Raw genomic sequence first — 27,820 nt, forward strand, 5'->3', positions numbered from 1 at the left:
CTTCAGCTCAGGTCATGATCTCACGGTCCATGGGTTCGAGCCCCACATTGGGCTCTGTGCTGACAGCTCAGAGCCTGGAGCCTGCTTTGGATTCTGTGTCTCCCTCTCTCTCTCTGCCCCTCCCCTGAACACACTCTATCTCTCTCCATCTCTGAAAAATGAATAACGTTGAATTAAAAAAAATATTTTTAAATGGGGCTAAAACATTTAAAATATCCTGCAGGAAAATGGCAAAGGACATGGAAAGACAATTCAAAGAATGAAATACACAAATAGCTCTTAAACTTCTACAAAGTTACTCAACCTCACTTACAGTAAGACAAAGATGGGTTAAAGTCACACTGAGATACCATTTCTCACTGGTGAGACTGGTGAGACTGGCAAGAATAAAAGTTTGATGATGCTGTCTGTTGGTGAAGCTGTGGGAGATAACAGGCACTCATACGTTTCTGTAAGGATGCAAAATACAGCCATTTCATGGGGGAATTTGGGAATACCTAACAAAAGTTCACATGCATTTACCTTTCAGCCTTGCAAAACACTTTTAGAAATTTACTCTGAAGCACAACTTCAACACTATGAAAATATACAAGCACAAAGGTATTCATTGGGTAACTGCCAAATGTTGGAAATTATATAACTATCCAGACTCAGGAGGTTAGTTGAATAAATGATGGCAAATGCACACAATGAAGGACGTTACAGTTGTAAAATAGATGTCAGATGCAAGGTCAATTGTAATTTATACCAGTAGCAATTCACAGCTGGAAATTTTAAAATAGTACCATTTACAATAGCGACAACAACAGTATCAACAAACGCATATAATCCATACAGAAAAAAAATTATCCCAAAATATGAAAGATTAGTACGCTGAAAACTATAAAACTTTAATGAGAGAAGTCGAAGGGCTAAATAAATGAAGAGATATACCATGTTCATAGATTTTAAGACTGACCATATTTAAGATATCAAACGTTCCCCAGAGAAGTAAAGTCACTGTAATTCCAATGAAAATCCTAGGAGGACTTTTCATGGAGATCACTCAACTGGTTGCAAAATAAATATGGGAAGGGAAACGACACACCTTTGCCAAACCAGTTTTAAAAAGAGATCTAACACTTACTATTAAGACTCAATGATCAAGACAGTGGGGTTTGGGTAAAAGCATAAATGGATAGATAAGAGGAACAGAATCCAGAAATAGGACAACACATAAATGGTTACCTAATTTCTAACAGGGTGCCAAGGAAATCCAACGGACAAAGAATACACTTTTCAACAGATGGTATTGGTACAATTGTTTATCTGTTTAGAGACAAAAACAAAACAAACTCAATCAATATAAAACACCATATACACAAACTAATTAAAAATTTATTGTAGGCATAAAGGTACAACCTGAAAAATAAAACTTCTTGATGGAAATACAGGAGAAAATCTTTGTGATCTTTGATTAGGCAAAGATTTTTCATATAGGACACCTAAAGCAAGATCATAAAGAAGCATTGGATAAATTGCACTTCCTCAAAATTAGTATTTCTGCTCTTTGCAATAGTAAAAAAGAGACGAAAAATGGAAAATTTCAGGGAAATGGAAAGGAAAGCCACAGGTTAGAAGAAAATATTTCCAGGGGCGCCTGGGTGGCTTAGTTGGTTAAGCATCCGACTTCAGCTCAGGTCACAATCTTGCGGTCCATGAGTTCAAGACCCGCGTCAGGCTCTGGGCTGATGGCTCAGAGCCTGGAGCCTGCTTCCGATTCTGTGTCTCCCTCTCTCTCTGCCCCTCCCCCATTCATGCTCTGTCTCTCTCTGTCTCAAAAATAAATAAATGTTTAAAAAAAAAAAGAAAATATTTCCAAAAGACACATCAGAGAAAAGACTGGTGTTCAGAATAAAGAAAGAAATATCATCACTCAATAATAAGAAAGGAAACCCAATTAAAAAATGGGAAAGAGAAATAGTGGGAATTTGGGCAGAAGTCATCTGAAATTTACTTCTCTTGTTTTTGATCGAATTTTAATGTAAAGAAAATACCAAAAAAATGGGAGAAAGGGCCCACATGTTCTCAGAGACGTAGAGGCTGGAAATGGCACAGCTCCCATTTTATAAGAACATCCAAAAACGAAGGACCAACTGAAATTCAATTACTTTGAACTCACTGGAGAACTGAGGTGGCAGGGTGAGTGACTTACTCAAACACTGGCAACAGACGGGCACTTGCAGGGAGAAACAGGACATGAGCATTTGCTGATCTTGGACTGATGTTGTCAAACGGTGGGTCACAAGATTCAAGTGGAATTTGTTAATAAAATAATAAGAGCTGAGTATAGACTATTAGGAGAGTGTGAACCATTGGGAGCATATGTGGGGCATTTTCCAGCACTTAAAGTTTCTCCTCCTCCAGGAAGCCCAGAAAACTCTTGCAGGGAAGATCAGGGACAATCCAGAGAAAGCCTCCGCCTTCGGTGCTAGTCCATAAGAAACATTTTCCATGTACCCACTTAAAATTGAGACTCCGTAGCAGTATCAGGGAATGTGTCCTTTCCTGACCTTTCACCCCATGCTAGCAAACCTTGAAGAAAAGTAACTGCGGAATAGAGCTGAGAGAGCTTGGAGAGACAGACCTTCTCTGGGGAGCAGAATAAAGACAAGACTCAATGACAAGTGAAGAGAGAAATACAAAACACACTAGAGAATTGTAAGTGTCTGAACTCTGACAACAAAGAATTTCAACATCAAATGCAGTCTCACTCCTGACGAGTTAACACAAACCCCTACACTAAAGGCCAAGCAGCAAAGTTGTGCTCGTTTTCAAACACAGTATATATTTACCTCAGTATCTACTGTACCCCACAACACGTCCAGCTTGCAACCAAACATTCGGAGGCATACAGCAAGTCAAGAAGAAACATAGTCTGAGGACACAGAGCCGTCACCAGAACTACACTGAAACATAACACAGATATTGGAAGTGTCAGGAATTTAAAACAACTATGATTGGGGCACCTGGGTGGCTCAGGCCGATTTCGGCTCAGGTCATGATCTCGCAGTCTATGAGTTCAAGCCCCGCGTCGGGCTCTGTGCCGACAGCTCAGAGCCCGTAGCCTGTTTCGGATTCTGTGTCTCTCTCTCTCTCTCTGCCCCTCCCCTGCTCATGCTCTATCTCTCTCTCTGTCAAAAATAATAAACATTAAAAAAATTAAAACGACTATGATTAATATGATAAAGCCTCTAGTCTACTGGAAAAATTGGACAACATGCAAAATCAGACAGGAAAATTCAGCACAAATTATGGAAAGCCCAAACGCAAATTATGGGAAAGAACCAAAGGAAATGCAAAACTAAAAAACACAGTAAGAGAAATGAAGAATGCCCTAAAAGGCTCAGCAGTGCCTTTAAGAAATATAAGGAAAGAATTAGTTAACATAAAGATAGGACACTAGAAATACCCAACCTCAATGGGAGGAGAGAGAGAGACAGAGAAGCTATTGTGCCTGCTGGATTTTGCTATTTGTTGTTGCTCAAATGAGAAAGGAGTGGAGGGTTGGTAATAGAGAAGGTTTTCTTACAGGTCCTTCTGAGTCTGTGTGACATTGTGAGATCCCAGCAGGCAAATAGCAGGTTGCCTCATCAGACTGGAGGATATTATTGCTTATCAGGTAAAAGACTCCATTGTCTTTCTTTAGCAGATCCTACTTGCTCTAACCACAGGGTCATAAGCTGTTGGAACAGGAAGGGCGCTTTGGACATACAGAGCCCAATGCACACAAAACCAATGGGCTGTGGGGGCCCAGAGATGGCAAATGTCTTGTCCCAGGCTAGTTAACCACAGAGGTAGGACTACACCTGCATTTTTAAACATAGCACAATTGCTTACAAGAGTTTTCTTCTTTCAACATGACAGCCAACTGGGTTTGTTTTCAAATTATAGTTTTAGTAAGGAATCTATTTTTCCATGGGAGATAGAATTCTACAAATTTCTTTTTCTTCCAGGAAAATACTGTCATCACAGAAATTATTTTCTCATTGTTCATTGCCTAGTAAAGACTCATGTTGCTAAATGGTAAAGGTGGCTCCTAAAAAATGGAGACCATCGTTCACATTTCTCAAGTATGTGTCTGTTGGCATGTTTGTGTTTTCAGTTACTGAAGAGTTTCCTCTTTCGGAAATACAATCCCAAATTGCTGACTCAGCAGACCTGGTGTTTGTGAGAACAGAAGGGCTTTTCCTTTGATGTGGTCTCTGAGCAGTTTCACACACTTGAACACCTGAAATCAAAATGTTTTAATTCTCTGAACACTTTTCCTGGTAATTTAAAAAAGGCCTTGGTAGACCACTGGTCCCATCTCTTCTTTTTTTCTTTCTTTTCTTCATCTCTTTTTTTTCTCTCTTTCTCTCTCTCCTTTCCTTCCCTCCTTTGTCCTTTTCTTTCTTCTTTCCTTCCTCTCTCTCACTCTTCCTTCCTTCCTTCCCCCTTTGTTTCTTTTTTTATTTGCTCTTATTATGCCCATTTTGTGTAGCACTTTTCCATCACTACTGCCTCCATGGAAAGAAAACAGACATTTGGGTCAATTAATCTGAGGACAACTTATGACATATGAAATGCCACGAAGCCTATATTCAAGGACTTCCAGAGGCCTCCAGAAGATCAAATTGCCAGGACAAGGTTTCTACCTACTGCTCATGCCATGAGACTCAGGCTGGCTTAAAAAAAATTTTTTTAATGTTTATTTATTTTTGAGAGAGAGAGAGAGACAGATCACAAGCAGGGGAGGGGCAGAGAGAGAGGGAGACACAGAATCTGAAGTAGGCTCTAGGCTCTGAGCTGTCAGCACAGAGCCTGATGCGGGACTCGAACACACGAACCATAAGATCGTGACCTGAGTTGAAGTTGGATGCCCAACCGACTGAGCCACCCAAGCGCCCCAAGGCTGACGTTTTTTTAAAATAGTTATTTATTTTTGAGAGAGAGACAGCATGTGAGTAGGGGAGGAGCAGAGAGAGAGGGAGACACAGAATCGGAAGCAGGCTCCAGGCTCCGAGCTGTCAGCACAGAGCCCGATGTGGGGCTCGAACTCACCAAATGTGAGATCATGACCTGAGCCCAAGTTGGACGCTCAACCGACTGAGACACCCAGTCACCCTGACATTTTTTTTTATATAAGCTCTACCCAGTGTGATAACATCTAACCAGGCTGGATGAAGATATCTGCAGAAGGAATTAGGCTCATAGTAACTCCTCCTGGTAAGTAACTTTGTCCTGTTTTGATCCTGTGAATGAAAAACTGATAAGCTTTTTGAAAAAAAAACAAAAACAAAAAAAACAAAAAAACAATGTAGGATCACCTCAGCAGATGGACAGCAATTTTGCAGCTACTGGTCACTCTATATGGAAATAAAACTACTTTGTAAATGGTTTTTCTCTTTCCTGCTTGCCAGCAGATTGAATTCTACTGTTACAAAATAAACACACAAAAGTATAGACTCAGGCTTGAAATTAAGCTATTTGTATGACCATATCTGTAAACTATTTGTGTAAGTTCCAGATGTTTTTCTTGTATACAGTCTTTTCAGTGAGAAACACTTTGATTATCTCTAGTATTAATAAAGAGTGCTCCTTTCTTAATGAAGAGTGCTCCTTTCTCTAATAACTGCAGAACCTATATGATTGCTTTAGATCTCCTCTTCAACGGCAGTGCCAAACATTTAACCCTTACGGTAAATGACTAAAGAACATCATTAATCAACATATTCTTGTTATTCTAGGTTCTTAGAGATAGGCTGAGACTAGTCAAAATTTGTGCTGTGCAACTCTGGGGATACTGAGTAGAGATGGTCCAGATGAATGGAATTTGTGAGCTCAGTAAACCATTTCAGCTCCAGAGCCCATGAAGAGTCTGCCTGCATGGTTTTATATTTTCGTGTGTTCACTTATTGTCTTAGCAAACATTTACTGAAGACAGTGTCTAGGCTGGACGCTAGAGATAAAAGGGGCACAAGATGCAGTCCCGACGCTGCAAAAGCTTGCAGTCTAGTGGACAAATATTCTCGATTGTGACTTCTTGGGCCCCTGTTTTTCAGCATGTGGCCACCAGAGACACAGAATGTCTTAGGCTCATGAGCCCTTTGCTTTCTTACTTTCTGTAATACTTATTGCTTATAAAATCCATACATTTTGTTTAGTGGAACATTTGATAAGGGGGCCCCAAACCATCTGAGTAAAGAGAATAATGATATTAGCTACTATTTACTGAGAGCCACGTACCATGCTGACTAGTTACAGTGCCTTATCTCAGTCCTCAACAGCCCTGCCCAGGAGACCCTCTTATTTTAATATCGCTGTTGGGGAAACTGAGGCTTTGAGAAGTTCAGTTAATTGCCTAAATTCACATGGCTAGTTACTATGGCAAAATTTGGAGCCAACAGAGACCTGTCTCATGGAGCATGGTCTAGGCCATTATATGGTATTATAAACATTAAGCTGTATTTTTAATTCTGCATATTTACTCTCGGTAGCCTGACATTTTGAATCGACTCTTTAGTTGAATGCTTAACTAATTATAGTTCATTGTGTGTATTACTCCTCATGTGAAAACAATTCTTCTGCTTCTAATCAGGGCATTAAAATTGTCTTTCTTCCCCCAAATGAGTAAGTCATGTAGAATATGCATTTATTACATTCTCAGTGTGAGTCTTAGGGTATTGTTATAAAATGACAAGTCCTTTCCACACCATAGCATTCAGTCTTCTTTCCGCATTGGCATCAAGTGCGCCGGAAACATTGACTTGGGCAGGACAGCTGGAGCAGGTGACCTACACGCAGGACTCGGCCGAATGACCCACAGCTGCTTTTCCGCTTAAGCTGGGACAACGGCAGAAAGACCAGACCAGACAGGATCCTCTGATGAGCAGCTCAGGATTTTACATCAGTTCCCTGGAAACGACAGAGGCATTGCCAAGTCTAAAGAGCAGTCTCAGGACATCTGGGTGGCCCAGTCGGTTGAGCGTCTGACTTCGGCTCAGGTCATGATCTTGGGATTCATGGGTTGGAGCCCCCTGATGGGCTCTGTGCTGACGGCTCAGAACCTGGAGCTTGCTTCAGATTCTGGGTCTCCCTCTCTCTGTGCCTCTTCCCTGCTCATGTTCTCTCTCTCTCTCTCTCTCTCTCTCTCTCTCTCTCAAAAGTAAATAAACATTAAGAAGAGAAAAAGGGCAGTCTCAGCATAAATAAGTTAAGAGATCATCATTCCGATTTCAGACTCTTCTGGTCTACTATCATTGGGAGTGGGATTCTGGAAAGAACTTACTTTTCTTTTTTTTAATTTATTTAAAAAAATTTTTTTTAATGTTTTATTTATTTTTGAGACAGAGAGAGATAGAGCATGAACTGGGGAGGGTCAGAGAGAGAGGGAGACACAGAATCTGAAACAGGCTCCAGGCTCTGAGCGGTCACCACAGAGCCCGATGCGGGGCTCGAACTCACGGACCATGAGATCATGACCTGAGCCGAAGTCGGACGCTTAACCGACTGAGCCACCCAAGTGCCCCAAGAACTTACTTTTCAACCAAACCAGTTACCCACCCCCAGTACCTAGAAACAACAAAAAAATACCTGTAAAAATATTAACTTTCATTTATTAAATATTCAAATATATTATTTCTATTTTTGTTCCTCTTTGAAAATTATGGAAGAAGTAACTGTAAATTAGATTCCAGGAAAAGAACTGATCAGATACATGAAAACGTCCTAAGAAGAGAGGTTTAGAGGATTCAGCAAAATGCTGAGGAAAGGTAAAACCATACCCTCCAACCCGAGCAAGATGGAAAGACAGAACCCAGCTGCCCAGGCAGAAAGGGGTCAGTTCATCCCTTCTTGACTGCATTCATATCTAATGTGATTTGGCTTGAGATTCATCTTTGTTTAATGTTAGCAGGGCCTGTTTTTACTTATTTATATAAATATTGTGAATATATGGGCACAATTTTAAAAGGTGACACAAAGGGAGATTTCTGTAAAAGCTTTTCAGACAGTGGGATTGGTATAGGTGGGACCACAAAGTGTTCGGTCCTGGCACACTGCTCAGGGTTACAGGTAAATATTCTTTCATTCTTCCGTATAACGTAGGGAGGGGAGACAGGTGATGCAGGGGCGGAGGCCAGGGGCTGGTGCTGGCCCAGAATTCTAGGATTTGGTTCCAGTTTGGCCACAAATGGCAGCAGGATCCTTGGAGAGGTAGGTGACTGTTTCCCAGTCCTTGGGGGGAGTTGCCGCCTGAGTTCGCGTGGGCGACATTGACAAGGAGCTAACTTGCTAGAGCAACTGGGGGTCCCTGAGGGGTGGGGATATTAGGTCCCTGTGGAATTTCTGTACTGAAAGGTTTGTAAAGAAATTTGTGTATCTTATTTACTTGATTCCAAAAACAACCAGTGAAAAAGAATGAACAAAAATTGCTGAACTTGTCATTTTGTCAGAAGCTGATTCATACCAGGGATGGACACATTGAACTGTGCAAACATATCCATTAATGTCATGAGCTGTGTTTGTTTGTTTGTTTGTTTGTTTTTCTACATTCAGGCTAGTAAATGTGTTCATTCTTCATTACCCTTAGAGATGAAATTTTGCCTGGATGAGGGAGAACACCTCCCAGGGATGTTTCTAGATTGCCAGATCTAGTCAACTACAGGTTTTCAAAGAATTGTCACAATGCTGGTAAAACATTGGAATTGTGAAATGTAATGATATTTTTTGGTTTCCTTAGTGGTTGTGGTCATAGGCACAAAGAGTTAATAAATTGAAACACAGCATTCTGGTCCTCTTTCTTCCACCCGACTGCAATATAAATTATAGCAATCTTATTAAATATGGTGACACAGATACAGTTCATGACGTCCTTTAAAAAGTGTTTTTAGGAGAGTGTAGTGCAGAAAAAAATATGGACTGTGATCCTGGATCTATCACTTTCTGTTAGAAATAGCTACCACATTGGTTCAGACATGATCAGTGATTTAAAAAAGAAAGGCAATCCTATAGAATTGAAATAATCACCTACTGAAGTACTTTATGAATCATGAGTACAGGAAATGTATTAAGTATGATCTGGTCTACAGGTCATTTTGGAACAATTGGTCAGTATTGGCAGAATACCTTCAGTTTCTAAGACCCATTTTACATGATTCTAAAAATGAGTAGAATGTAGTAGGCATCACCTGAGACATTGTTAGCCTGAACATCAGGGGGTCTCACATTTTTCGGTGGAAACCTCTGGATGTAAAAAAGGAGAGGTTTTACAACTTGAATACATAAAATTATAATAATACCCATAAAATTAAATCTTCACTTATAATTAATATCTTCATTGGATTATGCCTACAGATTAAAAATTACATCATTATAAATATCATTTGAGAAATACTGCTTATTTCTGCCCTCACATTTCATTAAAAATTTTTTTCAAACCCTTCATACACATCTAACATGTATACTTCAGAGCATATTTCTGAGTTATCATAGGGTCTGAGTGTCTGTTTTGGGATTCCCAGATGATGATGTCCCTGGATATTTTATTGGAAGAGACAATTCACCCACTTACAAAATAAAACCATTCTTTTCATTTGTACTGTCTTTCTATGTATGTGAGACAGAAGCATGAAGTATAGAGTCTTTAGTCCCAAGTCGTATTTACTAAATCCACATTAAACTGCTTATTGTCTTTTACCAGTGCGACTTCCAAAACTAGTTCCATTGAGTTTATTTCAGGTTGGTATCCTGTCCAAGTAGTATTGTTGGATCAAAGTTGAATGGACTAGAAGAGCCTCTTTTAATAAGTGGCCCAGGACTGAAACATAAGACAACCCCTCTTTCGTGAGGGATGATGTTGGGAACGCAAGCTTCACCTTCTTCTCTGGCGTTTCAGGGTGGTTGAATTCCACACGTTTTGTGTTTGTATCACAGAGAGGGATTTGGAAACTTCTTTCGTTTTTCATGTGACCTCTGAGTTAGACCTTCCCTAAGCTCTGAAGCCCTGGGGCCGAACACACCAATGGTTTCTCATTTATTTATACTGTCTCTTTCCATCATCTATTTGAGAAGGCCTCAAATAAAAGACACAACTACAGTTAGGCTATGAAATAAAAATAAAAGATCAAAAGCACTAAGGGAAGCAGAAGAAGAAGAAAAAAAAAGGCCTGTGATGATCTAGAAAGAAGCACAGGATAAAATTTTATGTTCACAAGTAGGAGAAAAATGTGGTGGAGTACATACTTTGTGCTAAGTGATAAACTGAAGTACACCAGAGTTTCAAAGATGTTATGCCTTATCTATCATAAAATTAGAAAAAAACACTCAAAGCATGAGTCCTTTTGGGGGAATATGAAGTGGAGTGGGAATCACCTTCCACATCCATTTTATAAAGTGGATAAGGTGATTTTTACACAAATGCATTTCATGCTACAACTGCATCATTACTATGGGCACCATGACATTGAATGTCATTCACAGATGGTGATAATCAGCCGACAGGGTCAGGGATCATGCAGTCTGGTGATCTAATGTGACAATAGGAGACTTGGAGGACCAGGCAACTGCCTTTGATCTAGTCATTTGGCCTGAAATCCCACTGTAGGAGATTCAAGGCAAACTTAGGCATGATCCGAAAGAAAGGCAGTTGGAGGTAGAAATTTCTGGTGAAAGCTTAGAATGCACATGGATTATGCTGTTGGTGGGAAAAGAGATATTTGCTTTGGACCACGCAGGTGAAGCAGTTCCATGAACTGACCCCATGTTACTAGGCTTTAGCCAATGTTCCCTTTGACTTTCTTAACACTGGAAATGCAGTGGATAAGACAAGTGATTGCCTATTAACTGGTGTGTCAAAGGCACATTCCAGTGATGATGGCTGAGTGAATCGAGACATAGTAGAGCAAAGTGGGGTGCAAACGAAGGAATGAGTCTCCATGCTTGTTTTACCTAGATCCAATCATTACCTCAAGTACTGTATTCCCATTAGTAAGAAAGATGTGATCCCATGCGATTAAAATGTCATGTTGGAGCACACAATCATCTAAACAAATTGCTAATAATCATGGTAATGATAATAATATACTTTCTCATTTCCATAGCATGTTTGCTTGTGGAAATCTTAGGAGAGATTTTAATATCAATCCTTACAGTAAAGGTCAGCATAGACAACATTGTACAAATACTGTAATAGGATCAGACCTTGTGTCCGTGTGGACTTGTATAAAGTGTTCATGTACATCGTGTGTAACTGTCACGAAAGGGTTTGGTCCAAGAATGAAGTTATCACGACAGATATGCTTTGTAAATTGACGCATTTCCTTTCCTGACGGTGAAAGGGCGTAGTCAGAGAGCCCGGGATTTGCCCCAGGCTGACCTGGAGCCCTTTCTCTACCACGTACTGCTTATGTGAATTTGGCGATTATTCTCTGCCCTCAGTTTCCTCATCCATCAGGTGGGATAACAGGAGGCATTCAGCAGAAGTCATATGAGAATTAAATGAGAGACTGTGAATAAATTACTTGGCATGTTGTCTAACATATAAAGGGTGCTGGATATGCAGTGGGTATGCCCTAAGAAGTTGTCCCATTTCAAACCTGAAGGGACAATAGTATCCAGTATGGAGGGTCTGTAGCCAATCATAATGATAGAGCAGAAATTTGCCCGAGGATTCAGCTGTGCTTCTAACTGCCCCAGTGGAAAGTGACCTTCCTGTGCACTGATAGACAAATAACTTGAATTTAGAGGTATTTGTTTCATTTAATGAAATTTTCCCTCACTTGGCCACAAAATGAAATTAAAATGTGGGTTTTGTTTTTGTATTTTTGTAGTTTTTCTGTGTATTTAAACCTTAACCCTTTATCTTAATTTCTATTATCTCTAACTTTACCAAGTTTGGGATTTGTGCTTGTATATGGTAGAAAAACAATGGCTGAAAATATGGTTAGAATGTACTTAGAAATATAGTTACAGATATGGTTAGTCCTTTTAAATATACTTAGAAATGTCATAAATTTGAAATTCATACTTACATATGAAATAGCTTTATTTACTTAATAAAAGAAAAATTAGAAGAATAAGCTGAGAAATTTGGAGTCAATATTAATGCAGGTTTGAAATACCCACTTAATTGAAAGTGTGGTTGCATTTGGTTAAGTTATATAGGATTCATACTGCTTCGTCCTAATAATATGTCTACAACTCAGGCAATTTACCTTAAAACATTTTTTGATTATGAATATATAGAAATGTAATGGACAACTTATTTGTTTTGTGAACTGGTTTCTATTTTATGCATCAGTAAAATGATTGTGGCCATAAAAAACACGCTAGTAAGTTTAAAAAAGAATGTTGGAAGAAAAAGCATGTAGTATAATTAGCCAAAATGTAGGCACTAATCATATATAATCAAGTACACTATTTAATGCTCTGTTAATTGTCACATTGAGAAAGTTATAGGAGTTCAAGATTCCTTCTATCCTGAAAAGAATGAAACTTCCAGAATCTAGCTGAAGAAAAGGGACAGGAGGTCAGCATCCTGTCCAATAATTTTCTTCCTGTCCAATAATTGTCTTCCTGTCCAATAATTTTCCAAGTAGATCATTTGATTTTGAAGTTCTTTATGATGATGAATCAGAAGTAATCTTATAAAAAAAACCAACTTCCTAACATGAAAACTAGATTCCTTAAATGTATTGACTAGAGGCAAAAATCATGTAAATATCATATACTTTGAAAAATTAGTCTTGTTTTCTATTACATGCTTTCACAATGAAAAACAAAGTATATGGTTGGAGAAATATAGACTTTCCTAGTATTACAATCAATAAAATACTATTTGCAGTATATGCAAGATGTACAAGTTTAAGACAACCGCATTATGATCTAATTCTATGTATAGCGTGATTAAAAAACTGATTTTTGCTTACAGATTAGTATAAAAATCAGGAACTTTGAGGCACTGTCAGAAATTCTCAAGAATATTTTTTCCTTTTCTTCTCAAAGGAGAAATCAAATTCTTCTTTTCTTCGGAAATTGTCCACAAAATTATTATTCTAACTCCTAACTAGCCCAAAGAGAAAATGTGTTAACGTTTGTGTTTCAGTTGGAAATCAAATTGGAAGGGTTCTACTCTTTACAATTTCAATCACTAATTAACAATCAATGTATAAGCAAGGAACATACCAGCCCTCAAGTGACATGCCCTTGACAACTATGATGTTTCATTGCATATTTTCACATTATGTCTACAAGAAACTCTGGAACCATAACTGTTAACATTTTACGAGTTACATATAATGTTATTTAGCAGGTGAAATCGAAGAAAACTGTGTGTGTGAAAGCAAGTTAAGCAGGCTTCCAGGGCAGATTCGAATTTGGGGGAAGATTCTAAGTGTCAAAGTATGGTGTCTTTTTAGTCATGCACCAACTACAACGAAATTCCCGTTAAAATGTGACTTTAGTGAACATTTCTTAAAGCAAACTGAATTCTGAGTAGTGCAATACTTGATAAAGTTAATACGAGCATTTCTGGAAACAATCAATAAATTTTTAATAGCCGTTTTGTAAATTTAGCCACATCACTTCTAAATTCAAGGCATTGTAGATAATTTGGAGATGCAGCTTAAAACATCACTCTACTCAAAATCCTGGTGTGGTTCAGATGTGAGAGCAAGATGGTCTATAAAATCAGGAATCAAGCAGAAGAAATCCGGTATCAGAAGTGGACATGGGATCCTTATTTAAGCTAAAAGGCCAATGTGACAGATTGTCAAGTATGGGTAGAAATAGATTCCCTTTCAACAAGTGACTGTGTATTGTTTCAAAAAATTCCATATTAATCCAGGTGCTGCCCTTAATAGCCGTGACTTTGGACAACTTACATAACCCCTTTTCCCATGGAAAGTAACAAAATGAGCAACTCAGAACCCACTGTGGATGAAAGGTCATAGCAAGCACTAACCCTATGGCAACTTCTCCTTCCTTTTACTGTGTGTTAGGTGGTTCCAAACCACAGAATGTTTCATTTCTCTAATGTTTTCATTGCAATTGCGTTTCTCCCACAGATAAAAATCCTGATGAAGACATTTTCCCCAAGCCCACAATTTTTCTTCCTTCAGCTGATGAAGTAAAACTCCATAACACTGGAACATATCTTTGTCTTCTTGAGGACTTTTTCCCTGACGTTATCACGATAGATTGGAAAGAAAAGAATGGCAAAACAATTCTGAAATCCCAGCAGGGTGACACCATGAAGACTAAGGACACATACATGAAATACACGTGGCTGACCGTGCCTACAAAGTCAATGGATAAAGAACACAAATGTACCGTCAAACATGAGAATAATAAAGGAGGGGTTAATCGAGAGATACTGTTTCCTTCAATAAACAAAGGTATGTGCATATACACATGATGATAACCTTTCAGAACCCTTTGTTTCAAAGGGAATACCACACCTTTTCTATCAAAAATTAATGGAAAACAAGCAAATAGAAATCTTTCTTTAACGTACTTTTAACGGTCACATAAATGTCCTGTTACTTCCCCATAGAATTAAAGTAGAAACATACAAAGAAAGAGCACAAGAACAATTCACTTAGCCTTTATCGCCTCAGTTTCATCATGCAAAATATAAAGGTCACAATGATGTTTTTTAGCGTCACTGTATGGATTGAATGAAATAATACGGAGGAAGCACCTAGCAGCCTCACACACAATAAATGCTCAAAAAGAGAGTCCACTTTCTATGATCTTACTTGATAAGGAAATAAGAACAATTGCACATCTTTCGGGAACGTTCTACTCAACGGTCAAACTCCCTCTCACCTCAATCTGGTCTATTCAAAGTATCACCCTTAAATAGTTACAGGTGACAAAATGCTGCTCCTTTGATGGAGCTGGATTGCAGTTCAAGTAAAAATGGCGATTTGGCTGCTGAGTTTTTAGTATGGTCTTGGGTGTTCCAGATTTGAATTTTATATAAGACTGTAAGGTGAAATTTGGTAACTGGAGAGGGGTGAGGTTACGTGTACAAACATTCTCCCATTGTCCACAATGGATGTATTTCTACCCCTGGGAAATGCTGCCCAGCAAACACTTCCTGCCGTCCGAGCGTGCGCCAGGGCTGGAAGGGAGGCGGGACGGACCACTGTCCCCAGGAGGATTACTATAGTAGGGCGAATACACTTTGCCTAATCACCCAGGGTCTCTGGTGATTCAGACGTGGTGTCCTGAAGGAGCCCCATTGTGCAGAGGCTGGTCATATTTGACAATGGGGGCAGAGCTGAATGTGCCCTGGCTCGGCTGTGAGCCAGGAACTCTCTAGACTCAGAAGTCAAGTCCTGAACATTAATATAAAAGGGCCCCAGAGGGCCCATAAGAAGGAACCAGTTTGTACTTGCTCTGTGGTTAACAAGCACTTTTTAAGCAGCAGGGAACAAACACATAGCAAGACATGTGAAGAGCTTTGCTATATATTTCTGAGGTAAGTCTTTGTCCTTTGTCCTCTGGGAGTGTTAAAAAAGAAAAAGCAGGGGCGCCTGGGTGGCGCAGTCGGTTAAGCGTCCGACTTCAGCCAGGTCATGATCTCGCGGTCCGTGAGTTCGAGCCCCGCGTCGGGCTCTGGGCTGATGGCTCGGAGCCTGGAGCCTGTTTCCGATTCTGTGTCTCCCTCTCTCTCTGCCCCTCCCCCATTCATGCTTTGTCTCTCTCTGTCCCAAAAATAAATAAAAAACATTGAAAAAAAAATTAAAAAAAAAAAAAAAAAAAAAAGAAAAAGCAAAAAACAAAAACCCACAAACCCCAAATGGCAACACTCAGCTTAAAGCCCCAAGTCACTCCACCAAGACTTAATACCTAACCCAAGTACAATTTCAATGCCCCAGAAGAGTAACCTTTAACCAGTCGACTAGGGAATTTTCCTGGTCAGCACCAAGAAGTTTCCTAATGGACCCCTTCCCTTCTCTGTCAGGGTGACCTTACCTAAATCAGTGGATTCCTTGCTAAAAATTTCCTCTTTTCTGCTCCTTCTCTATTGTAAAAAAGATTTCTTTCCTGTCCTCCTTTGGAGGTCCTGTCTACATGCTAGATGGGATGCTCTCTGATTCATACACTGATTGACGAATACAGCCATTGGATCTTTAACATTTACTTGGTTGGGTTTTTGTTCTTTAATAGGTTTGGCGGAGGTGGGAAGATCCGAAGTGGACCCCCAGAGGCATTCAGAGACAAGGCGAAACACAAGAGTGGTCACTGTGAGCCCTTTGAGTTCACTGTCCTCCTCACCGGTTTCAAGGGCTGAGGGTGAGTTCCTCTTGGTTCCAAGCTCCTCTCTCCTTGCATTCGGGCTGCTGATCTAATGGGCCTTTCTTTCCAGGACAGGTCAGCTTGGGCTGCAAGGGTTATGCCCAGAGCCCGGTTGAGCTGGCATGTTTATCTGGAACCCTGTGGAACTGGTCTATTTGGCCAGAGCCCAGCTGAGCTGGCAGAAAGGTGTGCCTGGAGCCAAGCCCCCAACCTTTCAGACCGCACTTCCCCTGCTAGAAAAGTCAGCAAGGTTCCAAGAGAATTGTTGGTGGTGCACACGGAGTCTTCTTGGGTCCTGAACGCAGTAGCCTCTCTTATTGCCCATTCACTAATGTGCACACGATTGTCTCCTTTCGTTTAGAGAAAGGCTACTGGCAACAGGGATCTCAGAGGTAGAAAAAGCCACAAAAATTGCTGGGCACAGGTCCCACATTTAAAGACAGTTAGAGCATCGCTACCTCAAGAACACTCCTCTGATGGTACAAGTTGGTGAGGGCAGGGGTCGTTGGGTCAGCACTGGGTCACCCATCAACCTCTGGAAAACCTCTGTGCAAGGACGTATACTGTAAAACACACACAATCCCCGATTCGGGTCATATGCCTTTTAGGTGTCAGTTTGGCTCCAAATCTTAGCTCATGGGATCCTCAAGTCCTGAAGGGTCAAGCCCACCACCTTCCAGTACACCTGCTTATTTTTCATCTAAGAACTATGGTCCCAGATGTTAAACATATACTTTCCAATTAGATAAGACCACTTAGGAAGGGCACTTAAGAGCAAGGTTTTACAGTTAAAGACAGTAGGACCCCTCAGTTTAATCAGCAAGCAGAAGCTTCCTAAAGGTTTTAAAATGTCAAGGTCATTTCGTTGAATGACTCACTGCAAAAGGCTCATGAAAAATTATAGATGGAAGAGGTACTAAAAAAAAGTCTGTAAGACTGACGTAATCCTCCTGCTCCGTTCTTTGCTCCTTTGAGCACTCACTCTGGGCTGAAATGATTTTCCACTCAGAAAAGGCTACACAGTCATAAACAGAAGTCTGCCAACTTAATGGTTTTATACCCCATGTCTGCTTTCAGAGGAGGGCCCCAAATGATCCTCTCCCAGAGCTGATGAAACTGGGTGATTTTCTGGCAAACTGCTCTGTTATTCCCTTCAACAGCCAAGTGGAAATTCTGGTAAATAGGAGTGCTGCAGAAGGGATCCTAGAAAAAACCGGCAGAAGCCAGCAATGGGTGGAAACTCTTAGGAGAATCAGTTCCTTCCAAATCTCTGCCCACAGTGCGTGGTCTCAGAAGACAATAAACAATTTCCCATTGTCCCACGGATTTGTTTCCAAATCCACACCCATTGCTTATGGATCCTTTCTCTCCCAGAGACAGCCATTGCCTCCTTCCTTGCTGGTGTCATCCTGTGTCACTGCTCTTAGCTCTCTGCCTGCCTGGGACATATGGCTTGTGGGTTCCTTCCTTTGGCTGTCCTTGTGGGTGACCCTGGATCTGGGGAGGGTAATATCCTTAGCTTCCTCTTTGCGACCCATCTTACACCCAAGGGGAGTTATTCCATCTGCCAGGAATACTTAAAACTGTGCACCCAGAGGGAAGGAAGCAAATTAGGCTCATGTGCTTGGATAGGTCCAATCAACCCATGATATCATTTTATGTAAATCTGAGTCTTTGAGACACTGAGAGGAGCTGTTCTGACAAATGTGAACAGAACTAGAAACGCAGCTCTTGGGTCAATCCAGAGTTCCCCTGTCCCTTCACCCACTGCCACACTTCTCCTAGTTCCGAAAAGGGCTTATAGATGGTTGGCTTTAGGAAAGCAAAGTCCTTCTTGCAGGAACCTGCATTCTTTCTCTGTCCTCAAAGTGATCCATCTGATCGCATCTTCGAAATGTAAACACAGCCCACAAATGCCTGGGACTGAGGAAAACTAAGAGAAAGAGGCCTTTTCAAAATACAAACTGCTAAAGGGCTCTTGTGCCTAAACCCTGGCTCAGTGTCCTTCATAATCCTGGGGACACATACAGATCTTAACACTTTCTCCATAAATTACTCCATAAATGTCAGTGATTCAAGGGTCTTTGCGGCAATCTGTGCGTCCACAAATACACGTCGTCAATGTGAGATATTTTTTCTCTCTGGAGACATTGTCAACATTAGTTTACAAAGAGCTCTATATTTCTTTGGTTTTTAGACAAGCACTTGTGAGGACTGGGCATTCTAAAACTCTCGGAAAGATAGAAACTAACCCAAAGGTGTTTCGATTTCACATGGTCTGGGCAAATATTCAGTTGTTGGTTTAAATAAAAGAGACATTTCTTTACTGCTTTATCAGCACTAAAATTAAAACTTTCAGGTGCCTGGGTCTACTAAAAGTCAAATAAGTAGATGTGATCTCAGTGACAAAACGTTAAAAAAAATAGCTTGGAGGAATGATGAACTTTGATGTTTTGTAAGTTTATTTTTCTTATTTTTATACTTCCATTCCAGTTAGTTAGCACATGGTGTTATACTCGTTTCATGGGTACAAAATAGACACTCAGCACTTTTTACTTCACCCTGTGCCCGTCAGGACAAGGGTACTCCTTAACCCCCATCACCTGTTTAATCCATCATTCCCCAGGTCGCGTAAAGCTTGTATGAGTAACCTCAGCTAAACTGTCAGGAACAATAGAATAAATGTAAATAAAATAAGTAAAAATTTAGAGACAGTTTTAGCCTCCCCAAACTTTTTGGAAGGCTAAAACTTTAAAGCTGTGCTGAGTTAGAGCACCTGTTCAATTCAGTTACGTTCATTAAATATCTAGATCATTTCCAAGTATGATAAAATAGTTAATTATTAATAAATGAACATAGGTTTATCTACTTTTGGAAACTGAAGATACGTTGGGGCCTGCTTGTTAATGTGTTTTGTGCTTTACTGAAAGATTGTTTTTTGAAGAAGCACAGGTTTCTAGAAATTATGAAATGTATTCATAAATTTGCCAATCTAAAGAATACTGTTTAACAGTGCACAACTGCTTCCTTATTAGTTTTCATTAAAATTGAAGGTCTCTAGGAGTTAACAGTTCTAATAATTTAACGAGAACTACTGGAAATAATAAGGGAAACAACCCAGAATGCAAAAAAAAAAAAAAAAAAAAAAGTAAGATGTGTGTTTTCAGTAAGAAAAAGTATGATGAATGGGGTTATATTTTTGAGGGCAAAAAAAGAAAGGAATTTTGTCCTAAAGCAAGGCTGGTCATCTAAAAAGGGTAAACTCAGGACAAATTCTGGATGTAAAGGAGAAAGTGGTTTGTAAAAGGGGATGTTTGGAAAAAAATGTTATACGTGGTCAGGACTAAGTTTGGAAGAAAGGATTTTCAAATCAAAAGTAAGAAGGTGTAACATTAGAATTTGGTTTCTCTTTGTCCAAAGGGCAAAGGGTTGGGTTTGTTTATTTGTTTTCTTTAGTGTTTTGGTCAGCTTAAGTCTCTTTGACCTGGTACATTCCAAAAGACATCCTAAACTAATTTGGCTTTATTTGATATGTTAAATTACATGGGAAGCATTGTCAAATAGAAATTCATACTAAGTGTTCTTTACGTTGTGTTTGTAAGATTGTGGCACATGCAGTTAAAGTCGATTCTGGTTCTGCCAGACATTTGAGGTCCTGATGTCCTTGAACATGACACCTGTCTGCTTCTGAATCAGAGAAATCAAGGTGTGTAAACAGTGGCAGTGTATTCAAGAAAGAGTCTGGACTAAGGGAACATGAAGACAGTCATTTGGTCCCTCCTGACTCCATGGCAAAACCATTTTCTTGATTTTTGTTTTTTCATTCTTTTGCCCACCATAGGGCGTTTAAAGTGACTCATGTTATAAACCGACATCAGCAGTAAGACTTCTAGAATAGTACACAATGGTTTGCCATCAATGTCTAATCTGTCGGGTCCACAATCCTGGAAAAATTATTTTGTCTCCAAAGGCTCCAGACCTTCTCCCTGGGGACCCCTTGAACACCTGCAGCCGGACTTCACGCCACTGCCACTTAGCGCGGGCTGTCAACATGCCCTGGTTATTGTTTGTACATTTCTGGAAGGTTTAAAGCCTTTCCCTGCCAAGAGGCTGATGCCCTCCCTGTGGCTAAGACACTTTTAAAAAGTGTGTTTCCCCCTTGGGGCACATCTTCTGTGATCTCCAGGGACCAAGGCTCCTATCTTACAGGGCAACTCATAGGAACCTTAAGGAAAACCTTGCAAACTTCTTGACATTCTGTCAGAGTACAACCTTCTGTTGATCCTTGTGTCACATGCTAATCTGTCCAGCTGGTGTACGTCTACCATGTCTTATGCTCAAGCCTGTCACCACCAGCTTATGGAAGCCTTCCAGGATTACAGTTAAAAGGATCCTGTAGGTCACAGTTACAGCCTGGTGATTAGGTATTTTGGGCTCGTCATCAGAGGAAGAGAGCCCTCAAACCCCCAGTAGAAGAGGGACCTTACCAAGTGCTCCTGCTGTAACACTAAAAGGTATTGAGCCTCAGGTGCACATCACACAGCTCCAGTCTCTATCTGATACTGGGTCCTGCACAGACACTTGACATCTCTGAGTCAAACTGAAAGAAAGTGATGTAGCTGACATGCAGGTAGGGTGTTTTTGCCCAAGACAGTGGATCAAGATCTCACACTTCTACCAAATGTGAAAACTTTTCACTTTCTTTTCTTCCCGACGAACGGCCTGGAAAGATAACTCCATCATCTCTGTCTCCCAGGTCACAGCCAAGGGGGTTAACCTTTGGAATTTACAGCAAGCTTTTATTTCAGACTAGGAGAAAATCTAGCCCTGTTTCTACCTTTTCTCAAGCTAAAGAAGACATCTCAATGGTTGACGCCCCTCAGTTTACACCCTGAGTTAGAAGGAACCTCCCACGAAGCTTTTGTGACCAAGATTCACTCTTCTGGTGAGGCCCTACTTCCAGGTTAGGGATCAAGGTAAATGAGGTTTGAGCAAGACCTTCTCCTTCGTTCTGAAAATTGTTGCGGAATCTCTTACTAAAGCAATGGCTGCTTAACAAATATCCTTAGACTCTGACCAAAGTAATTCTTGAAAATAAGATAGCCCTTGATGATCTCTTAGCTGAGCAAGGGTGGGTCTGTGCTGTAGTCAACACTGCCTGCTCTACCCCGATTAACAGTTCTGGGGAAGTTAAAACTCAACAACGTCAGATCACTGAGCAAGCCACTTGGTAAAAAATGCGACTGCTTCAGTGGAGCCTTTCTTAATTATTTGATTTTCATAGCTTTGTGTCTTGGGGACCATGGCCTCAAATTGCACTCCAAACATTGGAACTGTCTTGTTTATGGTAATCATAACAATATTCCCGGTGTGTAATGTTCTCTCTAAAGCTCCAAGTGTAAGGTCAGAGCTGGTAACCTACAAACAAATGATCTCTCTAAGACTGGAACATCCAAAAAGAACAAAGAGCACAACCCACTCAAAAATTGTAAACCTGAAGTGGTAACCTGTGAACATTACAGGGTGAAGCCAAAAGGTCATGACCTGTGAGTATCACACAGAAGGACAACATTTGTTGTCATATGTCTCAGAGCTGCTGCTGAGAGTAATGTTAATGCCTCCCATTTTGATCTCATCTCTCAGTTAAGCTGAGAGTCTGATCAAAAGGCTGGGCTGTTAAAAAGAAAACCACAGACTCAAAATGGCCTCACTCAGCTCCAGACCCCAAGTCAGTAAATCAAGACTTCATCCCTGCCCAGCTATAGTTTCAACGCCCAGAACTTTGCCTTCAACCAGGGCATGGAATTTTCTGGTCCGCACTAGGAAGTTTACTGACTGGCCCCTTCTCTTCCCTTTAGGATGGTGACCTTGCCTGAAATAATGGATTCCTTGCTAATAACTTCTTTTTCCCTCCCTTTCAATCTTGAAAGACTTCTTTTCTTATGGCTCCTGGGAGCTCCCCTCTACTTGTCGGATAAGATGCTCCCTGATTCATAAATAGATCCGTTACCAGCCAATTTGATCTTTAAAAGGTACTCATTTGAATGTTTGTTATTTCACAGATTCTTTGTCCGATGAGCAAATCAGGGTCAAGCAATTACCTTTGCTGTCACCTGGGCTCTGATGAAGAGCACGCAGCATTGTATCAGTGGCAATGTTTGCTGTTGAAAACATAGCATGGATGAATTTATTTCTACACTTACTGTATTTTTTATATCCTTTCCTAAAAGTAACGAAAATAACATTACACAGACAGCTCTAATTGTTCATATCTACAGCTAAGACACAGAGAGGAAACAAATGGGCAAAACTTTAATGTAACCGCTGGGCTGAAGTGTCTGTTAGGTTTTCATTTTTCTAGGGAGTGGAGAAAAGTAACAAGTGTAGTAAGTTCCCTGGTGATGACGAGGGTAAGGGGGCAGTTCTTGGTTACGACGTGTCTTGCTGGGCACTTACTTCTGCAACGAATGTCTCCCAAGGTCTTCTTTTGACAACAAAGCTAACGAGGGCATTTCTGTTAATGCAATTCTGCAGCAGATTTCTAGTGCTGTTTCTTGTAAGATTTTTGTTGTTCTGTTTGTGATAAAAGCTTGTATATGTATATATATATATATATATATACATACATATATACATGTGTATATATATATATACATATATGTATGTATATATATATATATATATATATATATGCATGAAAACACAGAACAATGAAGTGACACTGAGAAGAGATAAAAGTCATCTTGCCCAAGCATGACCAGCCACGACTAAGAAAGAGCACGTAGGACACGTACAAATTTTATTATGAAAAGTTGTTACCTTACTGTCTTTACTTTAATCAATGCACGATGATAAGAGATTTTTACTTATCTTTTTAAAAAGCTTTTATTTTAATTTCAGTTAGTTAACATAGAACACTCTATTAGTTTCAGGTGCACAGTATGATTCAAGTCACTGTATGGAAAAGAAAGAGACATTTAGGGCACTTTAAAGTCAACTCTTGAGGATATTTTAACCTCTAACATATGACGCTAACATTTTCCTTCTTGGAATTCACCCGAAAGTTTAAACCTCAAACCTGTTTTTTTTAAGAGTGCCCAAAATTAGGTTGTGCGGAGTGCATAAAATTGTATGTGTGCTGGGTGGTTTTTATTTTGATTTGTTTTGTTTTGTTTTCACAGTAGATAAATACAACTCTCACCTTAGGTTTCATATATTCAGAGAGCTGATATTGATATGTGTTGGCCTGCAAGTTCCCGTCCCAGCAAAGAAGTGCGCTGGGATCCTGAGTCTGTGTAATAAAATGGTCATTAGCTAAGAGTGGTGATTATGTCTGGGAGAGATGATGTCTGAGAGTCCACAATGGTGGAGTTGTGTTCAATTTGTATGGATTGTTGTACAAGGGGCGTTCCACATGCTGTAACTCATCTAACCCCCCACCACCGTCCCTGAGTGCCGGCTCTGCCCATCACTGGTATGATTCTCAGCAAGGTACTTAGAGACTCTAAATCCTATTTCCTTACGCGTAACATGGAGTCCTCCAAATCCAGCTCATGTCAGTGTCACCAGGATCAGCTGAGATAACGCACGTGAACTTTCACAGAGTGCCTGGCACAGGAATAATCATCTAAGGGTAATGGCTTTCATTAGCCTTGTTGTCATGTCCACAAACACCTCCACTCTGGAAAATCATGTGCGGAACTTGCGGTTACCGGGGTGTGCATGATTTGGAAAGGTAAGGCTGCTTCCGTTTTTACATGGGAAATTGAGCTAAACCAGCCTCCTTCAAACGTGTAAGATTCTGCTGTGGATTCTCGGGTTGGACAATATCGTTTTGGTGGCCACACTTCATGTGAGCAGTGTGTGCTCAGGACTTTACAGCAGCCACTGTTTCTGGTTGGTTTTCCTCTCGACAAGTATTTACAGAACACCTGCTTTGCCGCAGGCACTGTGTTAGGAGCTGTGAGCCCAGAAGGAAAACAAGATAATCTTAGATATTATCCTCCAGTTGTGAGAAAAAAAGAAAAAAAAAATCACGAACTTCAATGTATCTATGTGCAGAAATACCATATATGAATTGATCTGCTCAGTCACAAAGAATCAGAGAACGCTTTTCTGGAATTGTGGGGCTCCTATTTGTAATGGCTGTCTCCAGTCTGTTGACAGATTCTATCTGCCTGTCTGTCTGTCTCTCTCGCTATCCATCCATCAAACTATCCACGACACAGACACGTGTCAAAGAATGGATATGAACAACAGAATAATACTTGCTTTCATTTCTTTTAGAGCTTGTCACTATTAACTACACAAAAGCTTCTCTGAAGGATGAAAATGGTAAGTTTTTCTATGTTTGTCTTTTTGTTATGCTACAGCATTTACCTTCTGATCAACTTAACTTTTGAACTTCCCTGGCTTCAAGGAGAAATATCACAATGGTTGGATCTTGCCAAATAGACTTAGTGACAGCTGAAGTCTCCATCATTTCCCAGGAGTCGCCTTCACACAGTAAATTCTGGCTTGGGAATGAGAGGACTATAAAGTAGGGGTGCAGTGAGGGGCTCTGAAGTCTTTCAACAATGGATTTCATTCGTTTCTGTGGTCTTTGTTTCTACGAACTGAGGAAAACATGGTATCAAGTAGCTTTTAGAGTTTTTTTTTTTAAATCTTTGTATTTGTTGGTAGTTAATAATATGAACTGACACTGAGAGGTTCTTGTACAGAAGGCGTTGTGTGTACTTTGAACGGGTTTTGTTTAATTCTGTTAATACTCACTACGAAGTATTTTGTTCTCACGTTACAAATGAGGACGGTGAACTAAAATTAGCTAAGTCCCTTGTGCCCTGCGACACAGCAAGATCTGGGGCTTCAACCCAGATCATCTGAATCAAGAGTTCATACACTTACTCAATTTTTATTTTTCCTCTAAATCCCAAAGCCAAGGCCCTGAGACAGGCTGCACAGGGGAGGGGGTGTGATAGCGGGACTTCGTGTGCCAGAATCCAGACTTAAACCCTAGTCTTTAATTATTATTTGCAGAAATATGGGTAGATTATTTGCATTTTCTGAGCCAACCACAAATGACACAAATAACACCCAGCTCAGTTATGGAGAACATAAGGCCCCGCATGTGGAATGTCTAGCTTAGGGTATCTCATTTAGCTGCTACATAATAAGTACTTGTGAGTACATTCTAAGTATAAGTAGTAGTTCCTGGCTCTTTCTCCACACATATGCACAAAGGAAATGATGAGGACCATTGGCTCTAGTCCTGCTGATTTGTCCTCCTGTCCAATATCAAGGGGCTCCTGGACTCTGGCTACTCGTCATCATCCTCCTTATCATCACCCACTTTACATTTATCCATAATCATTGAGTGTCTTGGGTATTCATTGCATGTAGAGATCCACAATTACAGAGTAGCTGAGAATGCGTCCTGAAACATCAGGTTGCTGGGATTGAAATCTGGCCTCTCGTACTTACTAGTTGCATGAAATCAGGCAAATTGCTTCTCTCTCTGTCCTCAGTTTATGTGAGAATGGGAATGAAAATAATAACCTCATCTGTTATTAAAAACTAAATACAATTAGGGCTTCACATGCACAGTTCTCAAGTAACATTTAAGTTGTGGTTAATGGATATTGCCTATTATTCTTACCTGGGGACATGGGGGAATGAAGAAATGCTAGAAGCTATTTATCACCAATGCTTGTTTTTCCCCATTGGACTCACTCATTCTAAACACAACCTATTTTTTAATACTTTGGAATGTTCTAAGTGAATTTTAAAGGTTTTTTTTGTTTTGTTTTTGTTTTTGTTTTTTTATTAACTTGGTCTGCAAACCGAATTCTGAGTAGTCTTGGGGGTGGTGTTAGTGGTGATGGTGGTGTAGATGTTTACTCTCCAGTTGTACTGGTGAGAGAGTCACTTCAACCCAGGACATCAGAAATGTGTGTTGTGACCCAGCTCCCAAACTAAGTCCTCACCTTTCCAAAGAACAGGTGAAACTAACTGATGGCTTCTTTTAGACCCCCGGCAGGTGCAGCTCGCGAACACCTCTGCCTACTACACGTATGTCGTCCTCGTCGTCAAGAGCATGGTCTACACCATCATCATCGCCATCTGTCTGCTTGGGGGACCAGCACTCTGTGACAATGGGAAGAGTTCCTAACCCATGGTGGCACCAAGGGTCCACTTTTCTCCTTGACTATTGTCACTAAAAGAGTCTGTTGAGGATCTAGAGGGGCTTTCTTTCTGCGTTTGGGTTATTTCAGTTCACATGTTTCTTTTTCTATGTGTCATCATTGCAGAACAGGTTTACAAACAGCTAGGCAGACAGGAAATGTCACTCTGCATGGAGAACAATTTCTACCATGACTCAGGGGCGGGGCCGGGGGAACCCACTGGGGCGTCAGCACTGCTCTCTCCTTCATGTCCACCAGCCCGTCAGCCACTCAGCACCCTTGCCTCTGAGTACAGCCGGCGTGCAGCTTCCATCGCGGCCCCTGGGGCTCTGTATCCAGATAACTGCCTGCAGGCCTTTTATTTTACATTTCTGGAAGTCTTCCTCCTTGCTACCTGACCTTTGTGCTATTTTTCATAACAGGCCTAATAAAAGCAATCACAAGTCTACTTTCGCCTCTGTGGACATTTATTTGGTGAGACCTGAGTACAAGGCCATGGACAGCATGACAACTGAGCCTTCACATTCAGCATTGATGTACTCATGGTCAATTCCACATCTCTAATTCTTTCCCTAAGATAGTCCTTGTGATGCCTTCTTTGGGGGCACTGGCCCCAGGGGAACCACAAACAGTGAAGGTGCCCAAGTCATTTCTCCTTGAAAGGTGAGCAGTTTCAGACTTATTTAGTTTAAGACTCTCCCCTGGTGACAGTTTAATAAGTCGCAAGCCTGCGGGGCTTGCTCAGGGCACCGGTGTCAGACCTGGACCAGTGTCTCATGTGCACCATGTTCCCTGATGTCACAAGAACCCCATGAGAGCTGCAGTAACACGGGAAAGGGAGAGTGCTGGAGGGTTTAAATGCTTGGACTCTGAATCCCAGGAGCCTGGGTTTAAATCTCGGGTCTATAGCTATTAGAACTCTCTGTGCCTTAATTTTCTCATCTGTAAAATGGGCTTACAGTGACACGTCTCCAGGAGTCGTGTGGATGAGCTGAGATATTAGTACATACATGCAAGTCCCCGACAGTATCAGCATCTACTGTTGGCAACTCCACTTTAGAAATAATAGAGAACATGCACTCACGTATACACACACACACACACACACACACACACACGTAAATATTTCTACAAACATGAATATAAAGCAAAATGTTCAGTGTGTGGTAAGTGGGTAAAAAACTAAATGTATATTTTCTATTTTCGGTAATGAATGCACTTACAGTAAAAGCTTGCATATATTAGAACAAAAACAATGCCTCATTTAAAATTGGAAAGGATTTTTTTTTGTTTATTTGCAATCAGCTTCAGTT

The 27,820-nt window shown here is 40.5% G+C and overlaps 2 gene segments (V, D, J or C); both read left to right on the forward strand.

Annotated features, from left to right (window-relative positions):
• The window catches only part of LOC125929817 (T cell receptor gamma constant 2-like), a 134,505-nt gene that overhangs the window by 10,417 nt on the left and 96,268 nt on the right, over positions 1 to 27,820 (forward strand).
• Positions 6,657 to 27,098, forward strand: LOC125929808 (T-cell receptor gamma chain C region C10.5-like). The segment is given in 5 exon segments: positions 6,657 to 7,859; positions 14,085 to 14,414; positions 16,198 to 16,323; positions 24,613 to 24,660; positions 26,352 to 27,098. Coding segments are annotated over 5 exon segments (726 nt in total).

This window comes from Panthera uncia, chromosome A2 (genome assembly GCF_023721935.1).
Source record: "Panthera uncia isolate 11264 chromosome A2, Puncia_PCG_1.0, whole genome shotgun sequence".
NCBI classification, from domain to species: Eukaryota; Metazoa; Chordata; class Mammalia; order Carnivora; family Felidae; genus Panthera; species Panthera uncia.